General features: G+C 35.8%; 2 protein-coding genes across 7 annotated transcripts in view; both read right to left on the bottom strand.

The window, feature by feature from the left end:
- Positions 1–278: 278 nt before the first annotated feature.
- On the bottom strand, positions 279–3,204 carry LOC126822640 (solute carrier family 46 member 3-like). Its single transcript, XM_056103513.1, has 2 exons — positions 3,121–3,204; positions 279–1,190 (listed from the first exon to the last, which is right to left on the bottom strand). Exon 2 carries the CDS (start codon positions 1,143–1,145, stop codon positions 279–281), a length of 867 nt encoding a protein of 288 aa, XP_055959488.1. The 5' UTR covers positions 1,146–1,190; positions 3,121–3,204.
- A 4,245-nt stretch (positions 3,205–7,449) lies between these two features.
- The window catches only part of LOC130010493 (serine/threonine-protein phosphatase 6 regulatory ankyrin repeat subunit B-like), a 34,086-nt gene continuing 18,590 nt past the window's right edge, over positions 7,450–22,945 (bottom strand). The window contains exons 1-5 of one of the 6 annotated variants that reach the window (XM_056103517.1): positions 21,064–21,148; positions 18,472–18,578; positions 18,151–18,220; positions 12,477–16,582; positions 7,450–12,373 (exon numbers count right to left, since the gene is read on the bottom strand). In XM_056103517.1, coding sequence (XP_055959492.1) covers positions 12,333–12,373; positions 12,477–16,582; positions 18,151–18,220; positions 18,472–18,571 — 4,317 coding nt within the window. In that variant the 5' untranslated portion in view covers positions 18,572–18,578; positions 21,064–21,148 and the 3' untranslated portion in view covers positions 7,450–12,332. Of the gene's footprint in view, positions 16,583–18,150; positions 18,221–18,471; positions 20,361–21,063; positions 21,149–22,945 lie in introns of those variants that run through there. The other 5 variants (XM_056103516.1, XM_056103519.1, XM_056103515.1 and 2 more) reach the window with 5 other exon arrangements.

Raw genomic sequence — 22,945 nt, 5'->3', positions numbered from 1 at the left:
ATAGGGGGTGTAAAGTGTCTTTCTGCAGAGCAATCATTGTGTCGGAAGTGAGATTTCCACCCCTGTCAACTTCAAATCTGTGTAGCAAAAAATCTAAATGGTCAACCCCCTACAAAATTATGATGAGGAGATTGCCAAATGTTGTCCCCATTGTGCCTATAAAGATTGGAACCAACGGAATGTTGAGCAAAAAGCTACAGCCTGTGATGTTACAGTCATTTAGCATTGAAGTCAATGGGCAAATAATTGCTAGTCTGAGTCCATACGAAACCCTTTGGTTATCCCCCCTTGATATTGGATACTGTACCTGAGGTGGCAACCATCAGCAACAAAAGAACAAGAATCATCAACCCGATGAAAACCTTCACGCCTTCTTCTCTATCCTTATGAATAAACTCTAAAATCCCCGAAATTCGACTTGCCATGATCCTCGCGCATCCGACGTCATCTGCTGCCTGTCTATCAGGTTTTACATCCGGTAGCCATATAAGGACATACAGAATTAATACAACAAGAAGTCCAGTCGTAAAACTGAAGGTAAAAACAAAACCCAGTCGATCAACCATTAGTCCCGAACAAAACACACCAATTGTTCCCGCTAGAAATATCATCGCTTCAACGACTGAAACACGGACAGTTTTCGATTTGTCTGCAGATATGTTTGTTATGTAGCTATAAATAACCATCATCATCGCCGTAAACGATCCGCCACATCCACCAATAATTGAACCAATCAACAAGTAGCTTGCATCCAGATCGACGTAAACACTGTTTAATAAGTTAGTAACATTTGCAAATACTCCAAAACCCGCTGTAATTAAAATGGCTGCTTTATGGCTGACATGATCAACCAGTGGGCTGAGAAAAAACAAAACGACCAGACACGATGGTACCAAACCGGCGACATTATTCATCAAAATCCAATGTGACGTCTCTGACTGAACAAAGTCTTCTTCGTCTCGATATTCCGACATATTTGCTGAACTGTGTTTCAAATTTTGACAGAAAGTTTTATTATATTGTTGGACACAGACTTTACTGTAAATGAGAGCTTGGAATGCTGGGAAGGTAATGAACACGGCCATCATGTAGAAGAACATCACAGGTTCCACCGTGACGCGGAAATGAGAACAAGACAACACCATCTTGGTTCAGAGATGTCGAAGTGTCAAACTGTCAATCACATCATCCTAAAATACAACAGTGAAAAGTCAAATTATATGTTATATTATGTAATCTTTGAGTGGCATTTAGCGATCGGGAAACACATTTTTATGTGATACAATCAGTAGTTTTGTTCTAAAAGCATGACGTGTTGGGGTGTTTAGGGGTGTTTAGCAGTGGGAGAAAACTGCAGCCCGAAGAAAACCCACAAGGTCACCTGTCCAATCACGTGGGTTTTCTCCGGGTCCTCCAGTTTCTTCCCACTGCTAAACACCCCTAAACGCAAGCGAATTAATGAAATAAAAATGAACCACGTTAGTCCCGAAATAATCTAGTTTGTGTTGGGTGGTCGTTAAACCTCATTTCCCTTCTCTCTTTCTCCGCTCTGACTGGGCTAATGAAGACGGGCATACACCATGGCATACAGTGTGCTATGATGGAAATTTTCCATGACAATGGCATTATATGGCCTACACATTTATTGAATTCCAACTGCCACAGGATCTTTTTATGTACACGACAATATATATATACACGGGACCTCAGTTATCTGCTCCATCCGAACAACTCAACAGTACAGCTGTTCTTGTCAGCCCCCCCCCCCCCCCCCGTCCTGAACAACTGAAAAGGGGAAACCACGTTGGAAAATCCTGATGAACTTTAAGTTTTTTGGCCAATACAGGGATCGAATGCACAATATGAGGGAAATTTTGCCCAAACAGTAAATAAATTCCAACTGTCAAGGGTCATGGGCTTAATTAGTTCAGCTCTGGGGGAGTGTAATGTGACCTACGTTCAGAGCTGAACTAGGGGTTCATTTACATGCATGGGACAACATCTGGGTTTTTTTCCATGTCAGTTTGTCACCAACTGATAAACACTTTTTCTTACTGGTGATCAAGTTGTCAGCACCTTAATTAATTGCTTCAAGCCACTACCTGCTACAAGAAAAGGTGTTTGGAAAAAATGCTGTTGACAGATGAGGTACTAAAGTTCCGGTAATAACGAAATATTCACCAGTAAATGGCTATTTTTATGTGACTTTAGAAGTTATAGGCCTGGGGGCGGAGGCCCTATATTCACGTGTAATATTCAACAATATATTATCATTACCTACCTGTGTAGCTTGTTCTAGATTGTCCAGATAGCATGTCAGAAGATTTACTTTACGAAGATCGATACCAATAATCCCATGTTAAAGGAGCTAAGTCGCTAATAATTGGGACCTAGAAATTGACACAAATGGGTCGCAACGCATACAATAATGTAATATGAATGTATATAAATTGATTTACATTCAATCGTTTCTTTTTTACTGTAATTTCTAATCAGTTAGGTTCGGCGACATACGCCAGTATTTTCAATCGAATGTCAATCTCTAGCATCTGGTTATTCCAGTCTACGCCGATAGTATTTATTGGGCATGCTCTCCAGATAAGAATATAGCGTCACCGTTTGACATGACTTGTGGAATATGCCTAGCCTCGTTTTTAAAGTCCCTTATTACAAATAGCACTGAAACGCATTATGGTACACGATTCGTGTACCAATTGTAAAATGTTTATTTTGTCTTAAATATTGGATATCAGAAGGCCATCTTTTCCCGGTAATATCACAACATCAATGTTGATTTAAATCGACAAATAAATCGTGTTTTAAATGTCGAAGATTTTGGATGATATTGAGTTAGAGACTTAGCTACTTTAATCGCACTTACTGCATTAAGTAATTCGACCCTTAACTACTTCATATAATAAAGTGAAAGTCTTCTAAAGTCAAGCCACGGTTTCATTATTATTATCCTTTCAACCTCTCACGGAACTGAATGTTTGGAAGATAACTCTTAACTTCAACCCGGATACAGACCACTATTAGTTTCTCCACCATTCTTATTTTCTTAATAATATTCATAAATAAATAAATTACCCGAATTTTAGATGTAATCCGCTGACATACCTTGCTTTGGCGAGACATTCATACCTAGTGGCACTGCTATATATTCTTCTATGAAATGATATGGGGATGATTTAACGTTATATTGTTCTTCACGCGGATCGGAATTCAAGAACGATAACTTCTTTTAAGGGAGAAAATCATAAATCACATTTTATTTAATATCTTTCAAAAATAAACATTTAATATCCTAAAAGACATAGCAAATTAAAGAGACTAAAAATTAATGTTGAATAACAGAAATGTCTTTTTCGTGTTTTAAAAATGTTATTTAAACCAAAAGGATGATTAAATCTCTTTTACCACCACAAAAAAATGCAAATGTTCTAAAGTATTCACCGCGCGTGTCAATAGTTGTTATGACGACAATATATACCCACATATTGTACGCCCACCAGCAGCTAAGTCGTTAAGACAAAGAATATTTGTAATCCACTTAAGTGGGTTAATATTAAAATTACATCAGGTATCTAATCCCAAGAGAGAGATAAATGGGGTTTAACGTCCACCCGACACAAACCAGGTCGTTTCTGGACTAACATATGGTTTATTTTTTTTTTTTCAATAATTCGCTTGCGCGTAGGGGTCTTTAGCAGTGGGAGGACCCGGAGAAAACTCGCGAGTTTGGACAGGCGAGCCTACTCCTTGTCACGTACAGCCGGGGAATCGAAACCACGCCAGTTGACTCAATGACAGACTTTATGATACAGTGCACACACGCTAACCATTCAGCCATTCAGCCATCCACCCCCCCCACCCGGTTACTAATCGTAAATTGCTGAGGGTTGTTTGAAACAGTATTAATTTCGAGATAGATTATTATACAATATAATGGCATAAAGAAATAAACTGGGTTTTAACGTCCTACTGTTTTGCTTCGAACTGGGCTAATGAAGACGGGCATACGCCATACAGTGTGCTACGAGGGACAGCGGCAATATGGCCTACTCTTATATCGAATTCCAACTGTCAAGGGATCTTTTACGTGCACGCCAATGTGTACACGGGACCTCGGTTTTTCGTATCATCCGGGTGACTAGACAGCTGTCCTTGTCAGGCTCTCCGTCCTGCATCACTGACAAGGAGGGACCGACCACGCCGGAAAATCTGGGTGAGCTTTCTCGGCCAATGCAGGGATCGAACACCCGACCTCCAGACTAGCGAGCCAGCATCTTACCCAGTTAGTCACATGATCCCCATACGCTGATGAAATAATTATTATTTTTTACAGTTTTAAGACCAAAATAAATGATACGCGAGCAAACTAGGTCATTTCGGGACTAACACATTCACGTGCTAACCACTCGGCCATCCAATCCCCCATGGTACAAATAAGTAGATAAGTAATTTTGAATAAATAAATAAATAGAAAATAGATAAATAAGAATTAATAAATAAATAAAATAAAATAAAAATAATAGAGTGTTGATTATTGGTTTCGCAAGTGAATAAATATCTTAATAACAAATTATTTTTAGACCAATCTCAAGATCTGCAATTTGGCTTCACAAGTGAATAAATGGTTTATGACAGTTTTTCTCATTTTTTAGAGCAAAACTACATCGCAGTAGACTTATTTCATAAAATTAATAAAACAATAATATGTACCCGATCAGACATAATGATTGTGTAGCAATAATATTTTCAGTAAGTGGGAAAAACGTCAATCAGTCAGGAGGGTATACCGAAATTAGACCGGGGTGCTACGGCGACGGAAAATGGTTTCAGAGCGCGTCAAGATAGCCATAAGCGTGGTAAAAACGCCAGATATCGTGCTGTGGTCTCCATGGTCACCAATGATCCCCGAATCACGGCGTTTGCTTTGAGCATGTTCAATACAAACGCCAAAGGCGCTGAGATCTGACCTAGAAAGCTGTGAGAACGTGGCTTTTTTCAAGTTTGTAATTTTTGGGGACATTTTCTCGCGTTGTGTTCCCGTTTGCTGGCGACTTTGTCCATTTTCTGGTCGCCCTAAGGTCGCCGCAGGACGCTACCCGGGTCTGACCGGGGCATAATTGGTAGTTGAATAGCTAGCCGGATGTAGACACCCCCAAGAAAATTTTGGAATATTTGACGGCCGCAAACGCGTTTTCCTGCTATTCCAGCACGCACGTAAAATTAATGTTTTATTAGTTTCCGGACACTTTTTCTTTGCCGTGTAGATGAAATTTTTTTTTTATCACTTTACCCGTCTGCCTGAAAAGTCAGATTGCCCGAAAGTTAGGGGGGCAGCTGCCCTGCCACCCTGCCCCCCCCACCCCCTGGCTCGTACGCCTATGCAAACTAAAATCTCCAAGTCCAATAGACAGATTTAGCTCTTACATAATACATCGTTAAAGTTTACAGCGCAGTGGACGCTCACGGGTATCCGAGGAGTCACTCATTTCATTTGATATTGTTTTGTCCGCAGGTTTGTCTTGAACGTTTTACTTTACGTGTAGTGTCGTTTTCCAGCACGTATTATTTGTAACTGAACATGCGTTATTTTACACTAAACGCAGTAAACGCTTGAGAACTATGGCGGTATATTAGATTCAAAATTTTAACATGCTATCGTCTAATTTCTAACTTCAGTTCATGTAATTTTTAACTTCTATTCATGTAACTTCTAACTTCTTTATTTCAGAGGCGGATTTAAGGGGATGGGGGCGAGGGGCGCCCCCCCCCCTAATTTTCGACAGTGCATTTTTTTACTGCTGAAAGTGCCCTTTCTCAGACCCAAATATGTCCGTTCCCAACCCGTTGCAGGGATCCCAAATGACCCAAACCATCGATTCAAACACACCAGTCTGGTCAAATTAATGCTTTCACTTTCAAACGAATTCTTGTTGTTTAGCTGACGGTGCCCTAATCCTATAGAGTGGCTATAGACAGATATCTTGTGGAATCGGCGGCGAATACACTCATGCCCTTCACCGACGCGCATGAGTGCAACTTGATGTAGCATTGTTTCATGTGTGGACAGTACAAAGTACAAGTTACAAGGCTTAAATAGTGAAGTGGCTAGGGAATAGATTCGTCTTTTTTCCCATCATAATGCCTCGCTCGCATTGACAATTTTCGAGTCGCATGTTCAACTGGCTTTTTTGCTCGATTTTAAGGCTATTTTTCAACGATTTCCGAACGTTTACTTAGACGACAATATCAGCCAAATAGCTCTTGGAATGGCTACAGATGCAAGGAAATGACGGATTATTTTCTTGGGGACTCCCCCCCCCCACCAAAAAGAAAATCCCCTCTCAGCGGCGTGCCCCGTCTCCGCGGTCAGTGCCCTTATTTTGCGGCGCCCCCCCTTTTCAAAATTCCTAGATCCGCCCCTGTATTTGTTCAGTGTAAATTTTAATTCTATTTCATCTTTTTTCTATTATTTAGACGAAAAACGTCTTCTTCATTGACGCTTTACACGTTTAGCATCAACATCAACGAATTTAGAATTTTTACACTTCAGCCTAGCTCACTGCGTGCTCATTTGGTGATTGCGCACCCGGTCGGGACCATTATGTTGATATAAACGATTCGTTCTTCGTCTGGTTGAATGTTGGAAGGAGTGCTGAAATTTGGAGAGAGAGAGAGAGAGAGAGAGAGAGAGAGAGAGAGATGGGCTTGATAAAGACGACAGTATTCTCGTCGAAACGTCGCTTAGTATTAAACTCAGTAATTGTACCTTATGCTAATATAGACCAACAGAATATAAATATTAATTGGCTCAACTGTAAAAAAAAAAATCAAATAAAATTCTCCAAATACTGCACTTAAAAAAAAAAACAAATACTGTTAATTTAGCTTATATTTGAAATAATATTTCCAAACCATATAACGTTCGATGTGGGTTGGATGACCGAATGGTTAGCACGTGCGTGCTGTATCACAAGGGCTGTCATTGACTCAAGGAGTAGGGTCGCCTGTCCATCCTCTTGGGTTTTCTCTGGCTCCCCCGGTTTCCTCCCACTGCTAAAGACCCCTACGCGCAAGCGTACCGGAACTGGATGTGGGCGTGATAAAATGTGACGTTCTGGAACTGGATGTGGACGGGATAAAGCGCGCTGTACTTGGACTAGACTGTATGTGCGCAAGATAAATCATGACAAAACGGAACTGGATGAGGGCGAGATGACGAATGTTGTACCTGGACTTTGATGTGGGCGAAGAAAAGAGTATTGTACCTGGACTGGATGTGGGCAAAATAAAGCGTACTGAACATTTGACTGGGTGTGGGCAAGAAAAAGATTGCTATACTGGGAATTGATGTGGGCGAGATCAAGCGTGTCATACCGGGAAGTTTTAGTCGAAGACGGGAACGAGTGAAATAATTTGCCTTTTAAAACACAAAAATTTATCATATCTGCATTTATTATACAGCATTAAACATGAACATATAATAACATGGTGGTGATAAACCATTAATAATAATAATGTGGTGATAAACTATTAATAATAACATGGTGGTGATAAACCATTAATAATAACATGGTGCTGATAAACTATTAATAATAACCTGGTGGTGATAAACCATTTATAATAACACGGTGGTGATAAACTATTAATAATAACACGGTGGTGATAAACCATTAATAATAACATGGTGGTGATAGACCGTTAATAATAACACGGTGGTGATAAACTATTAATAATAACATGGTGGTGATAAACCATTAATAATAACATGGTGGCAATAAACCATTAATAATAACATTGTGGTGATAGACCATTAATAATAACACGGTACTGATATACTATTAATAATAACACGGTGGTGATAAACCATTAATAATAACATGGTGGTGATAGACCGTTAATAATAACACGGTGGTGATAAACTATTAATAATAACATGGTGGTGATAAACCATTAATAATAACATGGTGGCAATAAACCATTAATAATAACATTGTGGTGATAAACCATTAATAATAACATGATGGTGATAACACGGTGCTGAAAAATCATTAATAATAAAATGGTGCAGATAAACTATTAATAATTACATGGTGCTGATAAACCATTAATAATAACATGATGGTGATAAACCATTAATAATAACATGGTGGTGATAAACTATTAATAATAACATGGTGCTTATAAACCATTAATAATAACATGGTGGTGATAAACTATTAATAATAACATGGTGCTGATAAACCATTAATAATTAACATGGTGGTGATAAACTATTATTAATAACATGGTGGTGATAAACTATTAATAATAACATGGTGCTGATAGACCATTAATAATAACACAGTGGTGATAAACCATTAATAATAACACGGTGCTGATAATCCATTAATAACAACATGGTGGTGATAAACCATTAATAATAACATGGTGCTGATAAACCATTAATAATAACATGGTGTTGATAAACCATTAATAATAACATGGTGGTGATAAACCATTAATAATAACATGGTGGTGATAGACCATTAATAATAACATGGAGGTGATAAACTATTAATAATACCATGGTGGTGATAAACCATTAATAATAACATGGTGGTGATAAACCATTATTAATAACACGGTGGTGATAAACCATTAATAATAACATGGTGCTGATAAACCAGTAATGATAACATGGTGCTGACAAACTATTAATAATACCATGGTGGTGATAAACCATTAATAATAACATGGTGGTGACAAACTATTAATAATAACATGGTGGTGATAAACAATTAATAATAACATGGTGGTGATAAATTATTAATAATAACATGGTGGTGATAAACCATTAATAATAACACGGTGCTGATAAACTATTAATAATAACATGGTGCTGATAAACCATTAATAATAACATGGTGATAAACCATTAATAATAACATGGTGCTGACAAACCATTACTAATAACATGGTGGTGATAAACCATTAATAATAACATGGTGCTGACAAGTCATTACTAATAACATGGTGGTGATAAACCATTAATAATAACATGGTGCTACATGGTGCTGACAAGTCATTACTAATAACATGGTGGTGATAAACCATTAATAATAACATGGTGCTGATGAACCATTAATAATAACACGGTGATGATAAACCATTAATAATAACATGGCGGTGATAAACCATTAATAATAACACGGTGGTGATAAACCATTAATAATAACATGGTGGTGATAGACCATTAATAATAACACGGTGCTGATAAACCATTAATAATAACATGGTGCTGAATAGCCATTAATAATAACATGGTGGGGATAAATCATTAATAATAACACGGTGCTGATAAACTATTAATAATAACACGGTGGTGATAAACCATTAATAATAACATGGTAGTGATAAGCCATTAATAATTACATGATGGTGATAAACCATTAATAATAATATGGTGGGGTGATGATAAACCATTTATAATAACATTGTGTTGATAAACCATTAATAATAGCATGGTGGTGATAAACCATTAATAATAATAACATGGTGGTCCAGATCGTAGGAGTATATCATCATCATCATTATCATCATCCAATGCCCTTTCGAGATCAATTTCTTCGTCTGTAAGACGTACATCACAATGTCCCCCCGTATTTATTAACGCAATCGGTGTAGAAATGTAGGACGTTTTCCATCTTGACTCTGTAAAAATGTTATCCATTCTGATTAAGTAGGACTATATATGGATATCATCACTATTTGTGTTATACCCGCGACATGGTCACCCATCAACATTCACCTCTTCATCATCATTATCATTGGGCGAGATCAAGCGTGTCATACCGGGAAGTTTTAGTCGAAGACGGGAACGAGTGAAATAATTTGCCTTTTAAAACACAAAAATTTATCATATCTGCATTTATTATACAGCATTAAACATGAACATATAATAACATGGTGGTGATAAACCATTAATAATAATAATGTGGTGATAAACTATTAATAATAACATGGTGGTGATAAACCATTAATAATAACATGGTGCTGATAAACTATTAATAATAACCTGGTGGTGATAAACCATTTATAATAACACGGTGGTGATAAACTATTAATAATAACACGGTGGTGATAAACCATTAATAATAACATGGTGGTGATAGACCGTTAATAATAACACGGTGGTGATAAACTATTAATAATAACATGGTGGTGATAAACCATTAATAATAACATGGTGGCAATAAACCATTAATAATAACATTGTGGTGATAGACCATTAATAATAACACGGTACTGATATACTATTAATAATAACACGGTGGTGATAAACCATTAATAATAACATGGTGGTGATAGACCGTTAATAATAACACGGTGGTGATAAAGTATTAATAATAACATGGTGGTGATAAACCATTAATAATAACATGGTGGCAATAAACCATTAATAATAACATTGTGGTGATAAACCATTAATAATAACATGATGGTGATAACACGGTGCTGAAAAATCATTAATAATAAAATGGTGCAGATAAACTATTAATAATTACATGGTGCTGATAAACCATTAATAATAACATGATGGTGATAAACCATTAATAATAACATGGTGGTGATAAACTATTAATAATAACATGGTGCTTATAAACCATTAATAATAACATGGTGGTGATAAACTATTAATAATAACATGGTGCTGATAAACCATTAATAATTAACATGGTGGTGATAAACTATTATTAATAACATGGTGGTGATAAACTATTAATAATAACATGGTGCTGATAGACCATTAATAATAACACAGTGGTGATAAACCATTAATAATAACACGGTGCTGATAATCCATTAATAACAACATGGTTGTGATAAACCATTAATAATAACATGGTGCTGATAAACCATTAATAATAACATGGTGTTGATAAACCATTAATAATAACATGGTGGTGATAAACCATTAATAATAACATGGTGGTGATAGACCATTAATAATAACATGGAGGTGATAAACTATTAATAATACCATGGTGGTGATAAACCATTAATAATAACATGGTGGTGATAAACCATTATTAATAACACGGTGGTGATAAACCATTAATAATAACATGGTGCTGATAAACCAGTAATGATAACATGGTGCTGACAAACTATTAATAATACCATGGTGGTGATAAACCATTAATAATAACATGGTGGTGACAAACTATTAATAATAACATGGTGGTGATAAACAATTAATAATAACATGGTGGTGATAAATTATTAATAATAACATGGTGGTAATAAACCATTAATAATAACACGGTGCTGATAAACTATTAATAATAACATGGTGCTGATAAACCATTAATAATAACATGGTGATAAACCATTAATAATAACATGGTGCTGACAAACCATTACTAATAACATGGTGGTGATAAACCATTAATAATAACATGGTGCTGACAAGTCATTACTAATAACATGGTGGTGATAAACCATTAATAATAACATGGTGCTACATGGTGCTGACAAGTCATTACTAATAACATGGTGGTGATAAACCATTAATAATAACATGGTGCTGATGAACCATTAATAATAACACGGTGATGATAAACCATTAATAATAACATGGCGGTGATAAACCATTAATAATAACACGGTGGTGATAAACCATTAATAATAACATGGTGGTGATAGACCATTAATAATAACACGGTGCTGATAAACCATTAATAATAACATGGTGCTGAATAGCCATTAATAATAACATGGTGGGGATAAATCATTAATAATAACACGGTGCTGATAAACTATTAATAATAACACGGTGGTGATAAACCATTAATAATAACATGGTAGTGATAAGCCATTAATAATTACATGATGGTGATAAACCATTAATAATAATATGGTGGGGTGATGATAAACCATTTATAATAACATTGTGTTGATAAACCATTAATAATAGCATGGTGGTGATAAACCATTAATAATAATAACATGGTGGTCCAGATCGTAGGAGTATATCATCATCATCATTATCATCATCCAATGCCCTTTCGAGATCAATTTCTTCGTCTGTAAGACGTACATCACAATGTCCCCCCGTATTTATTAACGCAATCGGTGTAGAAATGTAGGACGTTTTCCATCTTGACTCTGTAAAAATGTTATCCATTCTGATTAAGTAGGACTATATATGGATATCATCACTATTTGTGTTATACCCGCGACATGGTCACCCATCAACATTCACCTCTTCATCATCATTATCATCATCCAATCATCCATCTTGTCCTGACCACTACTAACATCTGTTCTTTATAATCCTAATCTACAACAACACCATCCTTCAACATCCATCCCCATCACTAACATCCATATCTTTATTATCCTCATCTATAACAAAATCATCCTTCAACATCCATCTTGTCATCACCATCACTAATATCCATATCTGTATCTTTCTCATCTATAACATCCATACCCTTCAACATCCATCATGTCATCACTATCACTAAAATCCGTACCCGTATCATCCTCGTCTATAACAACATCATCAGATATATCATCACTAACATCCGCACTAACATCGACCTCATCTATAACATCATCAGGTATGTCATCACCACCTAGATAAACTTGGTAATCGTAGCCGTCAAAATCATTATCGCTATCCCGGAAATCATCATCATCACCATCATCATCATCATCATCATCATCATCATCATCATCATCATCATCGGTATCTTCCCTCGTATTATCCTCATCATAATAATCATCCATGGAATAACGGATAAAGTATTTTTTAGGAAGAAGATCAACCAGTAAGATCTTCTTCACCAGAGGTTTAGGTATCTGTAGTTGTTCAACTTTCTTCTTTATTTCTAGTCCCAATTTCTGCCTGATGAGTCTTATACACTTTCCTTCAAGAGATAAGTTAAAACATACAAACTTGAATTTCTCCCTGTTTTCCGAGTAAAACATCTCATCTCCTCTATCTCGCGCATCCTCCATTTTGAAATTAACAGTGGAAACAATCTCTTCTTCTGGAGCCCCACTTCGATAAAGTAGTTGTCTAAGTTTATTTCTCTCTTTACTGTCAAAATCATCTAAATGAACATCGTCATTGTAGAAATTGGTTTCAGTAGATACAGATGTTAGATGCTGAAGGCAGCAGTTTTCGGCAACTAAATATCTTATTAGACCAACAGTTTTCTCTGGTTCAAAACATGTAGGGAAAAGTAAAGCTCGCTGTATCAGTGTATTGCCATCTGGTCCTGGTAAATTCAGAAGTTTATGGCCACCTCTCATCAAAAACATTTTCACAAAATGTCTACTATAATCAAGGTCTAGATATTGTAAAGCAGATGTGTCATATTTGTTTTCTAAAATACTGATATTTGAGCCCAATTCAAGTAGTAAACGTACAATAAATTTATCATTTTTCTTGGCCGCTAAGATCAAAGCAGTATTTCCATTATTGTCCTGACTATTAATATTTCCACCAGCATCAAGTAAAAGTATGACACATTCTTGAAAAGTTTTATAGTGTTCACTCAGTGAATCGTCCATCAAATTTCCAGTTTGGTTCAGTCTAGACTTAGATAATAGGCACCCGATTACAGCACTGTGTATGGCTGTATGACCTTTATTGTTTGGTATATTAACATCACGTGTAGGACTGTATTTTGTTATCAAGTCCAGGTATTTATGGTTCAATAAGAAAGCCCCAATAATAAGAGGAGTGTTAGTTAAAGAATCTTTATGATTTATATCAATATTATAATTAAACAACCAATTAAACTTCTCTGGTGTAAACTCATATTTCACTTGGGCCAAGAGATGAAAAATATTTCGATTGGTTGTTTCAGTAAAACTATCCACTAATGGCTTTAATCCTATATAATACTCAAAAATATTTAATTGACCGAATTTCATAATATCGTACAGTAGTTCGGGACCATTAGCAACCAAATTAGCACCAGACTCGACTAAAAGTTTAAAGATAGCCAGAGTAGTTTTAAAATCCCTTTTACTCACCCAGGTCCCATAATATTTACGTTTCGCCGTTTTTACAAAACAATGTCTACAAGCTGATAAACCCAGATCATTAGTTCTATTTACATTAACAATATCTACAAGCACTAATTTAACAATATCTATATAGTGGGCGTATTGGGCGGCATACATTAAAGGCGTTGTTGTTTCGACACTCTGGGTAGGATCAGCCCCTTTTTGTAGTAATAATGATATAATACCTAACCACGTATCTTTATCACCATGGAATTCTATAGCACATGTTAAAGGTGAGTGATAGAACCCGTCAACCTGATTAACATCAGCACCATGTTGTATTAATAATGATATAATACCTAAACAGGAATCTTTATCACCATGGTGTTCTATAGCACATGTTAAAGGTGATCTATCCCACCCGTCAATCTGATTAACATCAGCACCATGTTGTAGTAATAATGATATAATACCTAAATAGGTATCTTTATCACCATGTTGTAATATAGCAAATCTTAAAGGTGAGTACATATTAACATCAGCACCATGTTGTAGTAATAATGATATAATACCTAAACATGTATCTTTATCACCATGGTGTACTATAGCACATGTTAAAGGTGAGTTAAACCGGTCAAACAGGTTAACATCAGCACCGTGTTGTAGTAATAATGATATAATACCTAAACATGTATCTTTATCACGATGGTACCATATAGCACATGTTAAAGGTGAGTAATTCAACCCGTCAACCTGATTAACGTCAGCCCCATGTTGTAGTAATAATGATATAATACCTAAACATGTATCTTTATCACCATGGAATTCTATAGCACATGTTAAAGGTGAGTGATAGAACCAGTCAACCTGATTAACATCAGCACCATGTTGTATTAATAATGATATAATACCTAAACAGGAATCTTTATCACCATGGTGTTCTATAGCACATGTTAAAGGTGATCTATCCCACCCGTCAATCTGATTAACATCAGCACCATGTTGTAGTAATAATGATATAATACCTAAATAGGTATCTTTATCACCATGTTGTAATATAGCAAATCTTAAAGGTGAGTACATATTAACATCAGCACCATGTTGTAGTAATAATGATATAATACCCACACATGTATCTTTATCACCATGGTGTTTTATAGCACATGTTAAAGGTGACTTATACTCGTCAATCTGATTAACATCAGCACCATGTTGTAGTAATAATGATATAATACCTAAACAGGTATCTTTATCACCATGTTGTAGTATAGCACATGTTAAAGGTGATCTATCCCACCCGTCAATCTGATTAACATCAGCACCATGTTGTAGTAATAATGATATAATACCTAAATAGGTATCTTTATCACCATGTTGTAATATAGCAAATCTTAAAGGTGAGTACATATTAACATCAGCACCATGTTGTAGTAATAATGATATAATACCCACACATGTATCTTTATCACCATGGTGTTTTATAGCACATGTTAAAGGTGAGTAATTCAACCCGTCAACCTGATTAACGTCAGCCCCATGTTGTAGTAATAATGATATAATACCGTCACATGTATCTTTATCACCATGGTATTCTATAGCACATGTTAAAGGTGTGAGATACCCGTCAACCTGATTAACATCAGCACCATGTTGTAGTAATAATGATATAATACCTAAACAGGTATCTTTATCACCATGGTATTCTATAGCACATGTTAAAGGTGAGTTATACTCGTCAATCTGATTAACATCAGCACCATGTTGTAGTAATAATGATATAATACCTAAACAGGTATCTTTATCACCATGTTGTAGTATAGCACATGTTAAAGGTGTGAGATACCCGTCAACCTGATTAACGTCAGCACCGTGTTGTAGTAATAATGATATAATACCGTCACATGTATCTTTATTACCATACTTATAAATAACATATTGTAATGATTTATTTAGATTGAACTTGTCGAATTCAGCTCCAGCTTCTGTTAGAATGTTAATACAGTTTAAACATTCGGCAACATCATCAGTGTTTTCTATACAGTGATATAACACAGGGTGACCAGATTTAGATTTATAATTAATCATGTTCTTGATTTGATCATTACTTAAAAGAATTGACAACATTTTACCAGATTTAGCAAACATTAATATAGTTTTATCAGAGTCTAGATTGAGATTTAAATCAGAAATTGTTAAAAGATATTTAGTAATATTGAAACTGTTATACTTAACAGATTCTAACAAAGCATTCCATACTTTATTGTCATGTTCAACCTGTAAATATAATTTCTTACTATAGAGATACTGAATACCTTCAACAAAATCTGATTTTATAGCACATATCATTAACTGTATATTTAAATTAATATCAAGTTGACCATCAGATTGTAATATTATAATATTATTAAATAAACACTTAACAAGTGATAAATATCTTCTCTCTAATGATTGACAGGTTAAACTTATAATGACGTCTTGTAGTCTTCTGACGTCATCTGGCTGTAGTTCTTTTAATATGGTCTCCGTTAGATCAATGTTGACGTCATCAACAGCTTGAGATAATCTGTAAAACATGAAAATATTGATGATTATGTCAAAGATTAAGCATGTTATTTCTTTTTTAAAAGGGTAGTTAATCCAAACAGTCTTATCTTTTAATTGTTATAATAGTCATTCACCTGTATCTGTTACTACGTCAAATTAGTCAAACTTTGTTCTAACGCAATAATTTATAAAGTGCAAAAAGTGTAAAATTCTGAAGGTAGGGTGATAATTCGTCCCATATTGTATAATCTTCATTGGTTACCTATCTCCTTTAGAGGTAAAGGGACCATGTCGATTTTAACAGAATCTCAGAAATATATTAGTCCGTGTAGGCCTACGTATGAAATTTAGGCGCCGAAATAGGCCCATAGAGGAATGGTGTATTTAACATCTCTCAAAATTTCAGTTCAAAATATTGAGTCGTTTGGACGTGAACGTCAAAACCGCTTATCCGGACACGTAACCATTTTAAGATTTCGGTTCAATTTTTTTCGTTTGGTGACCTGATACCTATTGCCTTTCCTTTAGAGATTTATACAGTGCATGTCGCACGTGCTGTACTTGATAACGAAAGATATATTTTACCTACAGAAAGTTCATGAAATAAAAGTCTGAAAACCACAACACAATTTATATGGAATACAATCACTGGTTTATACACATATAGCACGACGTTACGACAATTATTCTCTTATCGTTATCAAGTACAAATGATAAATTAGCAAACTAAACTGGTTTCATCCAGACACCACATAATACGATGAAGACTGATGGGTTTAAGTTGTTTGAACATGTATCACGTATATTAAGTTAGTTGCGCGAGCCTAAGGTAGAGGATTTTAAGAGCCTTTAACACTAAATCAAGCAGTTTTATTCTCCAAAATATAATCGAGACTGATCCTTTAAGTTCATATACACGTTCTAACATACACGTATAGATACTTAAATAAACTCTGCCCCCCCCCCCCACCATATATGTCCCTCTTCAGTGGAACAAACTACATGTATGTGGTATTAGCCATGTTGACTCATAAAACAAAGAACAACACGTGGTATTAGCCATTTGAAATACTACCCCAAAAGAACCAGTTCATCGTGGCGTTATCTAAGAAAAATCTGAAAACTCACTTATTCTTAGAGGCTTTTCAACGGTAGTACATCATTTTAATTTATTTATAGCAATGATAGTTTATTTATATATATATATATATATATATATATATATATATATATAGAGAGAGAGAGAGAGAGAGAGAGAGAGAGAGAGAGAGAGAGAGAGAGATGAGGTTTTACGTCCACTCAAAGCAAACTAACATGATTCATCCTTATTTCAATAATTCGCTTGCGCGAAGGGGTCTTTAGCAAAGGCTGGAAACCGGAGGAACCGGAGAAAAACCCACGAGGTTGGACAGGCGACCACGTACAACCGGGGAATTGAAACCACACTAGTTAACTCAATGACAGACCTTATGATACAGCGCGCACGTGCTAACCATTCGGCCATCCAATCCCCCAGTTTATGAATAATAATAATAATAATAATAGTTATCCAACCTGTACATTATAAACGTTATAATAGATATTTACCTTTCCTGTATCTTCTGGAGTTCATGTTTTGGTTCGATATTCCCACTTTCACTTTCATCAGATAATTTTACTAGAAAACAATAAAAATGTAATAAGTCAAATATACCCCACCTATACAGTGGATCTGAATGATAGTTGACTAAACTGTTGTATAAAGTTGACAGATCAAGGACAAATATAGTTTTAATAATGCAATAGTTTCATAATATAACAGTAATACAGTATAACAATCGTTACAAGTTACTATTTCCATAATACAACAGTAATACAGAATAGCAATCGTTACAAGTAGAGAATTTAATTTGAAAGTTATCAATTTACCTATTTTAGTTGGTATCAGGTGTTCCATTTCATCATCACTCCCGTTTGAACTTTCTCTTTTAGCCGGTTTGTCATCTCGTGGTACATTGGTCTCATCCATTCTAAAACTGGAAATCTCTCAGATAAAACATAAAGAACAATAATAAAGTTTGTTTGGTTGACGGAAAGATGCATTGGTTCTTTGGGGGGGGGGGGCGAATGATTAACGCGTTGCATCATACGGTTTCCCCCCACTGGAGGAATGGTTATCGCGTGCGCGTTGCATCATAAGGTTTGTCATTGAGTTGTGGTCGCCTGTCCTACCTTCTACCTTTTCTCCGGGTCCACCGGTTTCCCCCAACTGTTAAAAAGCCGTAGCGAATTATTGAAATGAAACTGAACCATATGTTAGTCCCGAAATGACCTAATTTATGTCAAGTGGACGCTAAAACCCATTTCTCTCTTAATTAATTCGGGTTACTCGATTGCTTTATCAAGATGTCCTTACTTCCAGCCCGAGGGATTATTAGGACGGCGATTTTTGGTTTTCATATAAACTGAAATGAAATGAAATTGGATTTAACAGCCTACTACAACTAGAGCATCGGTACCGCTGCAATATACGTCCACATTACAGCTTTCATAGATATGGTACTTTTTAAAATGAAGAGAAAGAAATATAAAATGGCTGTAATATGAAAAGAGGAAAAGAGGTCTAGGCGTTGGGTTTGTTTTAGCAAATTTACAGAAAAAAAAAAATAGTTGCTGTCTTTACGGTATAAGGAATAAATATGCAAAGTTCCAAGATAATCCTTCCCCTTGTCAGTGATGCAGAACGGAGGGCCTGACAAGGACAGCTGCCTAGTCGTTCGGATGTGACGACAAACCGAGGTCCCGTGTACACATTGACGTGCACGTAAAAAATCCCTTGGGAGTTGGAATTCGATATAAGAGTAGGCCGTAGCGCCGCTGCCCGGGCAAAATTTCCCTCATAGCACACTGTATGGCGTATGCCCGTCTTCAATTAGCCCAGGTTAGGTGCAGAAGAGTAGGACGTTAAACCCCATTTCATTTCATTTCATTTCCAAGATAATCCATTCAGAATTGCAGTCTGTAGACCAGTAATTCTCAACTAGTGTGCCGCGAGCGAGATCTTCCAAAGTGTGTCGCGAAATTTTTAAAGGCACACTCAGAAAATGCGACAAACCACGTGATCCCAATTGCGTATTCACTGGTGTCTACTGCTAAGTTCATAGCTGTGTTTGAGGGTTTGGCATGGACCTGTAAATAACACAGACACACACAAAGAAAATAGGCGTGGCTCTGCCCCTGGGGGGCTAGGCATTCACCACAAACAATAGGCACTACTACATTGGTACCATATTAATATAAAGTAACGGAACGGACAACTGTATGCTGTATAAATGTATAAATGTTTAGTTTATATTTAAATCTGAAATAATTTTATATTTTGTATTTTTATATGTTCTTGTTTTATATAATATTATGTTCTGTATGTACATAAATTAAACTTATTTTTGTAAATTCTGGAAAGGAGTCAACATAGGCCCAGCCTGTTTTCCGATCCATTTTCAAATGAAATAAGAATAAGTATGCAAAGTTTTAAAATGATACGCTAAGAAACAAATACAAGAAATGGGCGCGGCTCTGCCCCTGGGGGTCGGGCATGCACCAAAAACAATAGGGGTCATCCTGAGGGTATAAGGAATAAGTATGTAAAGTTTCAAGATGATCACTTAAGAATTGCACACAAACACACCCGCACAGACAGAGGCGACGGCAATATACATCCACATTATTCGAACGGCTATATATTGCCCCTTTCCAGGCCCTCCGTCCTGCAATCCTGTCAAGGGACGCTATGAGCTATATCTTATATGAATGTAGTTAAATGTTATAATAGACTTACGACTGGCTTGAATTGTAGGTGGATGTATTTCAGAGAGGGTAAAATTAAAACCGCATCAGCATTAAAGGGACAATAACACTCTTGCTGGCTTGACAGCTCCAGAAAAGAAAAAATAGCCTTATTCTAAGTACTAGATGTTTAGGTGTCCCACCTCTTGTGTAAATTATTCATTACATCCTATTCTACTTGTCCATAGGGTTCGAAAATATTTTCAAATCCAAGTCACATTAAGTTTAATTTTTCCAATTTTTTAAATTAGGTGTGTTAAGATGAAATTTGTATCATCAATTAATTGGAATATTGTAAAATAGTACAATTTGTTGACCAGAATAAAGATTGGGACATATTATTCAGTTACAACAAGAGTGGTATTGAGACTTTAAGACACGGTTACGTAAATTTCCTGTTTAAATTCATTCATTAAATTATCTATAACCAATTTATTATATACCCAAAAATGGAGAATTACAACAAAAGTTTCTTATTAGCCAAGTGAATTCTGGGCGTGGCAGCAAAATCATTTCATCTACTCTACATGTAAATAACCCCATTAGAACTAACATTCAGAAATTATCATTTTCTCCTTTTATCTTTTAAATTAATTCCCTTTTAAATTTTCATGTGAATATGTCATTAACTTAATATCTAACATTGTCAAATTATTACTAGAACAATACACTTACAGTTAGCTTGAATTTTAACAGGTAGATGTATACCAATAGAACTATGAGCTATTCACTTCAACACGCAGCTTGTTACTGGGCTTCTATAATAAAATGCGCAGTTATTATAATGTCACAAAGCCTGCATTATAGGTACAAATTAAAGGAGCTAAATCACTTCTATTTGGGACCTAGAAATTGCCAAAAAATTGTCGAAACGCATACAATAATGTAAATATGAATGTATGTAAACTGATTTACATTCAATCGTTTCCGCTATTACTCTAATTTCAAGTCTCAATCGAATGACAATCTCTAGCGTCTGGTTATTCCAGTCTGCACCGATAGTATTTATTAAGAATGCTCTCCAGATAAGAATATGACGTTACCGTTTGAAATGACTTGTGGAATATTTCCAGCCTCGTTCTTCGAGTCCCTTGTTACAAATGGCGCTGAAACGCATTATGATACGCGATTCGCGTACCAATGGTTAAATGTTTATTTAATCTTAAATACTGGATATCAGAAGCCCATCTTCTCCCGATAAAATCACAACATCAATGTTGATTTAAATAATTCATGTTTTCAATGTCGAGGACTTGGATGATATTGAGTTAGAGACTTACCTACTTTAAGTTACATCTAAAACCGATGTACAATCAACAATAGAGATCTTCTCAAGTAAAACGATGTGACCTCTACATTGGTTATAAATATAATGCAGTGCATATATTACTAAGCCCGCTCTCGGTCAACAAGATATGAATTGAATTTAGTAGAATATTTTTAAACACACCCAACTTATTCATTTTATTTGCGCATAACTCAAATATATTGTTGTTCAGTTCAGCCAGGTTTGTTTTTGTTAACATTAAAAAGAAACAAAGAGAGACTTCATTTAAAACAAACCTGATTTGCTAGAAACAGCCCCAGTATTAAACACGATCTAACACGAGGTTGTCAAATCATTTCATCAATTTAAATCAACACAATCACTTGGATTGATTATTGATTATCTATCTACATTAATTAATGGATAATTGGAGAAGAGTGAATATTTATGTTAATGGCGTTCGTTACTGACCCAGGTGATGAAAGTCTAACAGGTGTTAAACCCTTATTCAATAATTGGCTTCTGTGTAGAAATATTTAGTGGAATATCCGACGATCTGATTGATAATTGATAAAGCCAAACCTTGTTCAGTGCACGTGCATTACAGGCAATATCCGAACTAGAAATGAAATTGAATGAAATGGGGTTTAACGTCCTACTATTCTGCTCCGACTGGGCTAATGAAGACCGGGTATACGCCATACAGTGTGCTATGATAGAGCTTTTGTCCGGGCAGCGGCACTACAGCCCAATCTTATATCGAATTCCACCTGCCTGCCAAGGGACCTTTTACGAGTGTGCTATGATAGAAATTGCCTGGGCAATGGAACTATGACCTACTGTTTATTCGAATTCCAACTGTCACGGGATCTTTTACATGCACGGCAATGTGTACACGGGAACTCAGTTTTCCGTCCCATCCGATCGACTAGACAGCTGTCCTTGCCAGGTCCTCTGTCCTGCATCAGAACTAGACATGAATTGTAAATAGTTTTTTTTTGTCAAGAAAGTTTAGGAAATTATTTTAGTCTATAAAAATAAAAGAATGCGCGCAATAAGCCACAGTGTGTATAAGATGAAACCCTTTATTTAAAGTTATATAGCATGACGACATCGACTTTATAATACATCACTTACGTCAGGAGAATTACCCATCTAATTAAAACACAGATTTTATAGTTCAAAATTTCGTTCAACTTATATTTACTATACTAGGTTCTGAAATAGTTGTTATATGCGTTATGGTCGAATGTAAAGGATTAGCCGATGAAACGGTCTGTTGCAGCGTGT

Source organism: Patella vulgata (assembly GCF_932274485.2).
Source record: "Patella vulgata chromosome 5 unlocalized genomic scaffold, xgPatVulg1.2 SUPER_5_unloc_1, whole genome shotgun sequence".
Taxonomy (NCBI): Eukaryota; Metazoa; Mollusca; class Gastropoda; family Patellidae; genus Patella; species Patella vulgata.
Note: the sequence above shows the minus strand (reverse complement) of the source record. Positions and strands in the feature narration are given on the sequence as shown.